Source organism: Aristolochia californica, unplaced genomic scaffold, assembly GCF_029961685.1.
Source record: "Aristolochia californica isolate CCGP_79_NKW_82.1479 unplaced genomic scaffold, dmAriCali1.0.hap1 SCAF_14, whole genome shotgun sequence".
NCBI lineage: Eukaryota > Viridiplantae > Streptophyta > Magnoliopsida > Piperales > Aristolochiaceae > Aristolochia > Aristolochia californica.
In genome coordinates this window covers 5,730,396-5,741,066 of record NW_027181815.1, presented here as the reverse complement: position 1 = coordinate 5,741,066, position 10,671 = coordinate 5,730,396, and the positions used below count along the sequence as shown (strand labels likewise).

General features: G+C 41.3%; 2 protein-coding genes across 2 annotated transcripts; both read left to right on the top strand.

Moving 5' to 3' along the window:
- Positions 1–263: 263 nt before the first annotated feature.
- LOC137950299 (transcription factor RAX1-like) lies at positions 264–2,375 on the top strand. The gene is made up of 3 exons (XM_068796692.1): positions 264–399; positions 1,486–1,615; positions 1,724–2,375. The coding sequence occupies exons 1-3, from the start codon at positions 264–266 to the stop codon at positions 2,373–2,375; spliced, it is 918 nt and encodes a 305-aa protein (XP_068652793.1).
- Positions 2,376–5,162: 2,787 nt separating this feature from the next.
- On the top strand, positions 5,163–10,621 carry LOC137950296 (putative leucine-rich repeat receptor-like protein kinase At2g19210). Its single transcript, XM_068796687.1, has 14 exons — positions 5,163–5,223; positions 5,324–5,873; positions 6,044–6,519; positions 6,633–6,771; positions 6,970–7,041; positions 7,323–7,394; positions 7,490–7,570; positions 7,663–7,856; positions 7,953–8,176; positions 8,274–8,400; positions 8,482–8,547; positions 8,769–8,958; positions 9,148–9,488; positions 10,470–10,621. The coding sequence occupies exons 1-14, from the start codon at positions 5,163–5,165 to the stop codon at positions 10,619–10,621; spliced, it is 2,745 nt and encodes a 914-aa protein (XP_068652788.1).
- The last annotated feature ends 50 nt before the right edge of the window (positions 10,622–10,671 follow it).

The window sequence follows — 10,671 nt, the reverse complement described above, 5'->3', positions numbered from 1 at the left end:
CACAGATAATGTTCCTTAAATTAAAATCTTCACGTCTGTCGCCATGCACCCGACGTTGACTGAGTTGTCTGCCTTCCCCACTAAGAGAGAAGGAAAAGAAAAAAGAAAAAAACAGAAAGAAGCTACAAATAACCCCCACAGGGTCATACAAAGTCAAGCTTTCCGAGCTCTGTACTTGCGTGAACAAAGCCTCCATTCATTTTGCTTCTCCCCCTGTAAACTCAAAATTTGTCCTCCTCTTTTCGATTCATCGATCGGTTCCAATGGGTAGAGCTCCTTGCTGCGACAAGGCCAACGTGAAAAGAGGGCCTTGGTCTCCTGAAGAAGATACAGCTCTCAAGCACTATGTCGAGAAGCACGGAACCGGAGGAAATTGGATTGCTCTACCCCACAAAGCAGGTTGTTGCCATCTTCTTAAGATTTTTCTTCGAATGTCTATCTCTTTTTCGATTTCGAAATTCCTCTCTTCCAAGACCATGAAATGGTGCTTGCTTCCCGTCCGGGCATTTTGCAGAACGAGATACCCATCTCGTAGCTCTCACATTTTTTTTTTAACCCGGTAATACTGATTTTTTTCTTGATTTTCTGAGCATATTCCGGAGACCGATGAACATCAAAAGATGTTTTTTTTTTTCATTTATGTAGATGGAATCAGCTTCCTCGGATTCCCATTTTTCCTTATGCGCCTTTCTGATTTAACTCGCTGTTTGTGCCATTTACTTTCGTTTTTTTTTATAACTTCAAGAAAGTTATCATACCCTTAGGTGTTCTTCAAATACATTTCTCGAAATTCATGTTTAATTCTACAGCGGGCAAGAAACGAGGGGAGACGACAAAGTTTTGAAGATTTCTGTTGCAGTCTCTAAACTAGAACTTTCCTGATGCCATAATGAGCTTCAAGAGCCTATTGAAGGGTTCCTGTTAACTTCTCTGTTTTTGCCAGTGACATAACTCAGAAGCTTTTTGTTTTCTCCCTTCAAGAACTCCGTTTGTCGTTCTCTTTTGACAAACAGTTCCTATTGTCTCTTTCTTTCACACCATGACAAAATACAAAATTATCATCCTGTAATTCCGTTTTGCAACAGGTACTATCTGTGAAGCTTCATCTCCAGCAGCTACCCTAAAGCTGTTGAAGCTTTCTTCTTTAAATTCCCAGTTTTAATTCCGTCGTGTATAAAGAAAAGCTAATATTACAGGCATTTCCAAGAGACTCTAGCGAAATGTTTTTAATTTGATCGTTTCAGCATTATACAATTGATATTTGCCGATGCCTAATTCTTGATGCCTATTTCTTCTAGCAATTGAATTCGAAGGTAGTTTTTCCAAGTCAATTTGAAGTTCAAACTCAAATCAAGTACCAAGTCTGCTCGATTTACTTCATTTATCCCAAATTTGACAGTCTTAGTTGTCATTTTCCTAATTCGTTGAGAAACAGTATTCCTCCCCGGAACTGTCTTTACCCCCAGCGATTTTCACTGTTTTCAGGCCTCAAACGCTGCGGGAAGAGCTGCCGCTTGAGGTGGCTTAATTACCTCCGACCAGACATCAAACATGGATCTTTTACCGAGGAGGAGGACAAAGTTATTTGTACTCTTTACAAGAATCTGGGCAGCAGGTGAGTGTATCGAAATCTGTTTGCTAGTTTTTGCCCTTCTTGTCACCCTTTTAGCTAGTTTTTTATAATTTCTTTTTGACTTCTTTTCTCTTCATCTGTCATCTGCAGGTGGTCTGTTATAGCTTCGCATCTCCCCGGAAGAACAGATAACGATGTGAAGAATTATTGGAATACTAAGCTGAAGAAGAAGCTCTTGGCTGCAAAGAACAACACTTCGGGCAATCTGAACATCCATTCAAACAGTCACAACCCCATCAGCACCTCGCCTTCTTCTCCGTGTGTCTCAACAAGCAATAGCTTCAGTTACAATTTTTCGGCTCAAGTCACCGAAGTAGCTTCTTCATTATCACAGCCACCCAACGAAGCTGGCGGTTTCAACTACAAGTTGGATTCGAAGAAACTCTTCCAAAATTCCTCTCCGTTTTCCCTTCCGAGACCCAGCGAATCGTCGGAAATTAGCTCCTGCGCGAAAATTTTCAGCGTTTCGACTTCCTCTCAAGAGGCTTCCGTCTCCGCCACCCCGTCCCTTCCCGTGGAAGACAACAACTACATTGCCTGGTCCGGCAATGCAGCGACCGAATTCGACAACATTTTGATGGATTTTGGCCACGGATCGCACTACGATCTTCTCAGCGAATATGGATTTCCGGAGAAATTAGCTGAAGCAACGCCAAATCCAGTTAACTTTGGTTTAACGAGTTTGTTGGCCACTGCTGACAACAAGGCGCAAGGCGTTTACCAGCAGTGTCACATAAGATGATTTTCCTGGCTTTTGATCGAAATCGTCATGAAATGTTATCTAAACGGTTGTCCTAATTAGATGTCATTCAGACTATAGGTGGTGTTGATAATTGGGAAAGTTGAAATTAAAAATCCTCCTGTACATGAATTGCAAAGATTATAGTAGATGTCAGCAGTTTATAAAGATGATCGAAACTCGAACGTTCGAACGAATTGATCAGCCAACGCCTACTGCTTGCTTTTTTTTTTTTCACATTGAGGCTGCTGCTGTCAGCAAGTCCCGTTTCTCTCTGGGTGTGCTCAGAAGGCTACGAAATTTGCATGGGATGGCCATCACACATCAGCCAAAGAAATGGGTTTTCATCACATACAATAATGTCTTTCTCTTTATTTTTATTGCCTTTGGTGTGGTTGAGATCTCGAATCTTTTGATGTTTGAACTAGTCACGTCGTTTGCTTTCTGAAACTTACCGTGTCAAGACTGGAGATCACGAAGAAAAAGAAACTTCTTCTGGTTATAATCGTTCAATGAAGACATGATCAAGAAAGCGGAAAAAAAGACAGTCAGGAACCAGGATGACTCCATGCCGTGACATGATCACCCAGATTTAACAATGCTAGCTGTTTGATGGTTCTGATAGGCCTTTACTGTTGCCTCTCGCAAGCAGTTATAAATAATCGATGCAACTTTCTCATCTGGAACTTAAATAAAGTTGCAGACCTGCAAGGAAAGAGTTTTTCCCTTCATCTGCTGCTTGGAGTCAAGGCCTAGAGATTGTCCACTCAACCTTTCCCAAATCCTACTTCCGAGAAGTTTCTCTCTTTTCTACGATTCCTACCTTTAGTGGGTCCATCAGTGTTAACAAATCCAGAAAACTGCACCCTTTGGGAGTAGTCTATTACTGGGTCTTCTTATTCAATTTGGGACGTGTACATGGCTTAGGGCTCTTGACTTGTTGTTACCACTCCGATTCCCTTATGTAAAATTCGGAGCTGTTGCTAGGGTTAGTGAATAGGGTTAGGGTTTCTACATGGGGGAGGGTCTGACCCACGACCTGACCTTTGTTCTCTCTAGTGTCCAAATCCGGGAATTGAGACTCCAAAATGGGGATGGATAAAGCTCCTTTTGATGGCCCCTCTCCAGTGGCAGCATACCTGGGTGAATATTCCTCAACATATTTTTGGACAAGCCAATTGGGGTTCATGAATGAGGTGATTGCCCGCAAATTGGCTGTTGTGGTGGCTCAACTCAATAGATTCAATATTTTTCGTTGTTGAAGTGTTACAACAACTAGGATCACGGCTGATCCAATACAAAAAGTCATTTGGTACAAAACATGCGAAATGACTATCTCAATTGTTCGATGAGATAGTTTTTCACATGTTTCATACGAAATGGTTTTTTGTATTGGATCAGCTCTCCTATTGGGATAATCTCTTCTTTCGATTGGGTCTGCCCAGCTAATTAAACAAATTGTTAATAGATGTTGCCATATAATTGATGAGGTTTAAGATTAAGATCATCAAGGTCTGATTAGAAGTATGTTAAAGTCAACATGGGGGGTTGTTTATTAAATCCATATCACATATCATATGTTGTCTAAATTAATGGAACACACGCTTTGATCTTGCTCAGGCGATTAGAGAATGCTAATCCTAAGTCAATGGGTTAATTATCGTTTTATAAACAGCTCAAGGACAAAGAGTTAAAACCTTCCTATAATAAACAAGTTTGAAGTCCAGACATTTGATTCGAGTTACATTAAGAAAAGCTTTTGCTTGGGATAAAAACATGATGTGGGACCTTTTGGAGGTTGACTGGCTTTTTCGTCATCGTCTCTAAATGGTAGCAGGCCTGACTGGACCCAAGCTGGCCGGACGAATGAGTGCACTGGGCTTGAGGCCATTTACGAATTGGAACCCATTGGGCCAATACAAAATAAGTAAAATAATTTCGCCATTGCCCTCTATTATGCCTCTACAATAATTGATCTTGCTATTACAGTCTCTTCTTGTTCTTCCATGTAGTCAAACTTTCTCCAACAAATATTCAAAAGTCACTAGTAGAACATCTGTATATTTTATATTCAACATAAATTGGATTTGAAACCCTTTTAACCTCAATGTCTCGTGAAACTTCTACAAATATCCCTTCCCTGATGACTCTGTTTCAAGTATCTTAAGATCTTATAAACTGTATCAAAATGAATCACTCGAGGTGATACCACCAACAAATTGATCACACCTATTGCTCTCATGATTTTATTGATATTATAGTTTAAACAGAATCGGGCCTCCTCCTTCCGAGAGTTTTATGTCTGAGAGTTTTCAGCGCTCTGAAGAAGTCATAAGTCGTAACTCCACCCCCCTCTAAATAATTCTGGAAGTTTGACCTTCCATTTTATCTTACAAAATTATTCAAATTGCAGTTTATTTTACTCACCTGGCAACTAACGAAAAGCCAGTAATGTGTAAGAGTATTTGTTCATGGATTAGTTTATCCAGAGGAAGAGGGCCATTCGGATTTGCTAAGGTGCTTACAGAGAAAACGATGTAGCAACGGTTGTCTCGCAGACATGTTCATTGTCATGCTTGGTCAACTCACTTCAGTAGAAAAATCGAGTGTGGAAAATAAATCTCATGATCTTATCCTACCAGCGGCCTGTGGAGACGCCCAAAGATTTACTTCTGTCAATTAGGTCATTTAGATTCAATATCGTTGCTTGGTTTTCTATTTAAACTATAATGGACGGCGGAGGCCTTGTACCCCTGAATCCTCTGCAAGAAGAAAGTAAAACAGATGGTGATGGCGGAGCATCTCTTCTTCCTCTTCGCAATATTTGCAGCTGTTGTCTTGGCCCAACCAGGTAAGTTTGACCGTCCAGAACCTTAATCCATCATAGACAAACACGAGAAGTAATAAGAATACAAGATGCTTCATCTGAGGTCAAACTTACACTCGTGCAGGATTCATCAGCATCGACTGCGGCATACCCGAAGGCTCCAACTATACCGACAGTGAGACGAGGATCTTTTACACTTCCGACGCTGGTTTCGTACAGTCCGGAGAAAACAGGGAGTTCCCATCTTCGAATCTTGTCGCGTCTTCCCTTAAACGACAGTACAGAAGCATGAGAAGCTTCCCAGACGGTGAACGAAACTGTTACACGGTAAGACCAATCCAGAAGGGTAGCAAGTACTTTGTGAGAGCTTCTTTCATGTATGTGGATTACGATAAACGAAAAGCACCAAAGTTTGATCTCTATGTGGGAATCAACCTGTGGACTCGAGTAAGCTTAGCGAACGCATCGCGTCCTGGTTGGACGGAGATTGTGTTGGTAGCAACTATGGATTTTATACCTATCTGTCTGGTGAACACGGACAGCGGAGAGCCTTTCATATCGGCTTTGGAAGCGAGGCTTCTCAAAGATTCCATGTATGAGGCGGCCACTAATAATCAGTTTCTTCTTGCTGAACGGCTCCATGATGCCGGCTCAACTTCTGAGCAGATAATCAGGTAAGAGAAGAGAATCATATCAAATTCATTCAGAATGCGCTGCTAACCACACAAGACTTGCACTCTTAGCCATATCGAAATTAAGCTTCGATGACTTCTTCAAAGATCTTATTAAATGTAATCTTTAATTAGCAGAAACTTTTTTTCGTAATTTTGCATTCGTCCATTAGGTATCCTGACGATGATTACGATCGGTTCTGGCTGCCTTATACGGATCCTTCTTGGGCATCCATCAGCACTTCTCTCACTGTAGAGAACTCGTACTTGGGTTTCGAACCGCCATCGGCTGTAATGAGAACTGCGGCCACGCCTATGAACGCTAACGATTCACTCTACTTCAACTGGACGGCGAAGGATCCCAACACAGAATTCCATGTTTTCAGGCATTTTGCTGATTTCCAGAAATCAAATGGAAGCACTACTTTAAGGGAGTTCTATTGCTGTAACAATGGGCATTCATGCTTCGCACACGAACCGAAGTACTTAGTTGCCTCGACAGTATACACCACGTCGCCCATGACCAGTGTTCGCGACTACTCGAATTCTTTTTCAAAGACGGAAAAATCAGTCCTCCCCCCAATCCTAAATGCCTTTGAGATCTATGCTGTCCTAACCCTCAACGAAACTGCAACCGACGAAAAAGATGGTTTGTTGTCTTCCAAAATGCCTCATATTCTCGACTTTTCAAGAAAACTTTTCTAGTTTCTCAAAATGCCTCAGAATCCGTTTTGATTTGGATCATTTGTGGAATCTCTGAAGTTTATGCCATCATGAGCATCAAAGACATATACGGACTGGAGAAAAACTGGATGGGCGATCCATGCTTACCGAACAAGTACTTGTGGAATGGCTTGACTTGCAGCTATGACAATGACAACCCACCAAGAATCATTTCTCTGTAAGTAAATTCTATCAAACTCTTGTTGCAATCTGTAGCAACGTGTAACATGTCCTAGTGACGATCATTGCAGCCATCCATGTCTAGTGAAGCTCTGTACACTTTAGGAGCTTCCGTATGCTTTCTTAACGAATCAGGAACTTTCTAATTTGTATGAATCTAGCATCTAGCTCACTGGATTTGCTACCTCACTAACAGGAACCTATCTTCATCTGGATTGAGTGGGAAGATAGATGCGTCCATTGGGAACCTCAAGCTGATTCAATCTTTGTAAGTGAACACAGAATCTATATAAACAATGTCACTGGGTCTATATGGCTTCTTTTTTAACGTTCAATCTCACATTTTGACTAATATGAATGTAGCTATTAACTGGGGCAATTTTTTTTCCAGGGATTTATCAAAAAACAACATCGAAGGACCGATTCCCCCGTTCCTTGCAACGTTAACTTCCCTTGCACACTTGTAAAATACCAATTTTTATGCCAGATTTTAACTAGATTAATGTATCATTTCGTTGAAGTTTTACGCTAATCATTACGGATGTTCAGGGATTTATCACAAAACAACTTGACGGGAACGGTGCCTCAGTTTCTTGCAGCATCGATATATCTCTCGTACTTGTAAGTTCTGAAACTTACAGGAAAAAGACTTGTCCTTCGCCGTGTCTACTGTGTGGAAAGGCAGAGATCTGATATGAGATTCTGCATGCTTGCAGGAATTTATCTCACAACCAGTTCAGTGGATCAGTTCCCATATCTTTGGTTGAAAAATCAAGAACAGGATCACTCACATTAAGGTTGGGATAAGCACCTTAGCCTGAGTTCATTGCATGAATGAGATAAACCTAATGATTCAATGCATGAACAATTCAATTATGCTAATACATAGCGTTGAACCTCCTTCTGCTAGTGTTGATCCAAATCTTTGTAATTCCCCTTCATGCAACGCAACTGATCCCTGTACTCTAAAACCATGCAAAAAGAGCCCAAGTGTTGTCGTCCCAGTAGTAGTTGCAGTTGCGATCGCTACGGTTGCAATTGGAATTGCCGTGTTGATTTGGTTTAAATGTAGAAGAGCAAGAGGTGAGCTTTAAACACACAATTTAGCTTAAATTTTTTCCATAGCCGATCATTCCAAGTTGCTGGTTACTAATCAACTGTCTTTTATGACCTGATCAGCTGCAAGACCAAATCCCCAGAATATAAAAAGAGAAGGTTCCTTTAATTTAGAGACTCGACGATTGTCATATGATGAAATAGTGACTGTGACCAACAATTTCCAGAGGGTGATCGGCAAAGGGGCCTTTGGAACAGTCTATCATGGTCAAATGAAGGATGGTACTGAGGTTGCCGTTAAGATGCTCTCTCAACACGCCCACGCCTCTATTGAATTCCAAACAGAGGTACGGGGACAATCAATTATTTATTCAATACTTGATGCTCGTAAATACCTCTGGTATGAGTGAGCTCATGTTGGGAGTGGTGGGATTTGGCTCACAGGCGCAGCTCTTGATGACGCTTCACCATAGGCATCTAGTTCGCTTCATCGGCTACTGTGCAGATGGCGACAAGAAAGCCCTAATCTTGGAGTACATGGCCAAAGGAAATCTTGGAGAGCTTTTAGCAGGTACATGGTTCAAAAGCTCCTTAACATGAATCGTCTAATTAGTAAAGAAACAAAGAAGTTGATTATTCTCATACCCAACAGCTCAAGATGAGATGGAAACTCTGAGTTGGGATCAGCGTCTACGCATTGGACTAGCTGTTTCACAAGGTTAGTGAATGCTCTGATCTGTGCGAGAATCCTTACACTTCAAAGCAAAACAGTGCGAATAAATCTTACTTCTCTGGTTTTAAACTTGAGTGCTGCGGAATTACTACTCCCATTGCATTTGAAGAAGTAATGACACGAACAAATTGAGTTCATAAAAGATAATAAGCTCCTTTACTTCCATTGTTATTTAGTTTTATATTTCATTAATCGTGGGATTGTAGGATTGGAGTATTTACATGTGGGCTGCAAGCCACCAATTATTCATAGGGACGTGAAAGCTGCAAACATCCTTCTGAATGAAAACTTAGAGGCCAAACTGGCAGATTTTGGCATTTGCAAGGTTTTCACGGATGAATACTACACCCATATATCAACCCAAGTGAAGGGCACCCATGGATATCTTGATCCAGAGTAAGTTCCCCTTGAATTTAACCAAACAAATGGAAATGCTTCATTAAACACAGTAACGTAAACCTAATTTTGCTACCATTTCTCTGTTTTTCTTTTCTGTTTTGTTGTATTCTTTCATTTTGCTTATTTTTCTTCTCTAAGTTCTCAACCTCACAATTTAGCTACCTGTGTGATATTCATCACATTCAGGTACTTCAGTTCCCACAACCTGAGCGAGAAAAGTGATGTTTATAGCTTTGGGGTCGTTTTACTAGAGCTCATCACAGGGAGACCTGCTATAACCCAAACCTGGGACTCTCAGAAAATTGGTCTTGTAGAATGGGTGTCTTCCTTGATTTCAGGAGGGGACGTTAGGAATATCATGGACCCAAAATTGCAAGCAGATTACGACATTACCTCTGCTTGGAAGGCTCTAGACATATCTATTTCATGCACGCAACCAAAATCTGTACAAAGGCCTTCCATAAGCAGTGTAGTTGCCGAACTGAGAGACTGCTTGGAAGTGGAGAAATGCACAGACAGGAGCTCAGGTATGGTGACAGATGAATTCGTCGCACGAAGCTCTTCCAATTCCCTCTATTGCCCACTACCAAGATGAGTGATCAGAATAATGACAATAGGGAGAGAAAGGAGTGGCTTCAGAGTGCTTTTAGTTTGCTAATGTCGTTGCTTTTGCTTTGGGTTTCTATTTGTCTTGCACCACCTTGCTATGGGAGATCATGTTCCTTCATAGCTTTGTATTTTTGTCGAGTCATATGATGTACTCCTAGTCTTGGCAATGTATGGTTTTTGTTTGTTTTTTTTTTGTTGCTTTGCTTTGCTTGTATCTCAGTATAGACCTCGAAGTGGGTAAATATCATATGTTAGTGCTGCTGTATATGGATTGTAGTTTATTTGGCTTTGGAACAAGGATTCTAGGATGAAATGAAGACTTTTGTACTCTCACTCTCTACGCACACCCACATGCTCACGTACACGCACCCAACGGGAGGATTTCACGCCCACCAGGTTGCTCCGGGAGTTACCAATCAGCTTCAAAGAAGTTAATGGGTTGAGGAGTGGGTTTGGCGCTCACGTCAGAGAAGTTAATGAGGTGCCTGTTGATTGTGCAGTCGAGGCGGCGACAGGCGTCGGTGACAATGGTGAGGAAGGCGAACGAGAGCCTTATCTTCCAGGGGAGAGACGACGACTGCAAGGGCTTCTCCACCGACGACATATTCAAACTGCCGGTGAATCTTCTTGACTCGATTGCTCTACTAAATGAGTCGAATTCGGGTTTTCATAAATTTCTCTGGGAAATTTGACAACAATGACGTAATCACATTAGCGAAAGTGAAAGTGAATAGAGTAGAGACTTGCTATTGATAAATAAGATTTAAATAATTAAGATGTGAATCTCCTTCTTATAAATAAGATGTGATCTGCGTTATGGTTGTCTTTTCCCGATGGTATTTCATTGGATTTTTTGTGAGTCGAAAGAGATGGTCCTTCAATCTTTTTACTTGGAAAAGTCTGCTCTTCTTCAACTACTTCCAACTGTAAAGAAGTTAATGGGTTGAAGAGTGGGCTTGGTGTGTACGACAAAGAAGTTAATGAGACAACTGTTGAATGTGCTGTCGCAGCGGCGACAGACGTCGGTGATGATGGTGAGGAAGACGACTGAGAGCCTTGTCTTCCAAGGGAGACGACATATTCATCCTCCCGTTGAATAGT

What these genes read in the sequence shown, in the direction of transcription:
- LOC137950299 (XM_068796692.1), top strand. Translation starts at nt 264, where the DNA reads ATGGGTAGAGCTCCTTGCTGCGACAAGGCCAACGTGAAAAGAGGGCCT. An exon ending in TGCTCTACCCCACAAAGCAG is followed by an intron (nt 400 to 1,485) that starts GTTGTTGCCATC and finishes CACTGTTTTCAG; the next exon opens with GCCTCAAACGCTGCGGGAAG. An exon ending in TACAAGAATCTGGGCAGCAG is followed by an intron (nt 1,616 to 1,723) that starts GTGAGTGTATCG and finishes TGTCATCTGCAG; the next exon opens with GTGGTCTGTTATAGCTTCGC.
- LOC137950296 (XM_068796687.1), top strand. Translation starts at nt 5,163, where the DNA reads ATGGCGGAGCATCTCTTCTTCCTCTTCGCAATATTTGCAGCTGTTGTC. An exon ending in TCGATATATCTCTCGTACTT is followed by an intron (nt 7,395 to 7,489) that starts GTAAGTTCTGAA and finishes GCATGCTTGCAG; the next exon opens with GAATTTATCTCACAACCAGT. An exon ending in CTATTGAATTCCAAACAGAG is followed by an intron (nt 8,177 to 8,273) that starts GTACGGGGACAA and finishes TTTGGCTCACAG; the next exon opens with GCGCAGCTCTTGATGACGCT.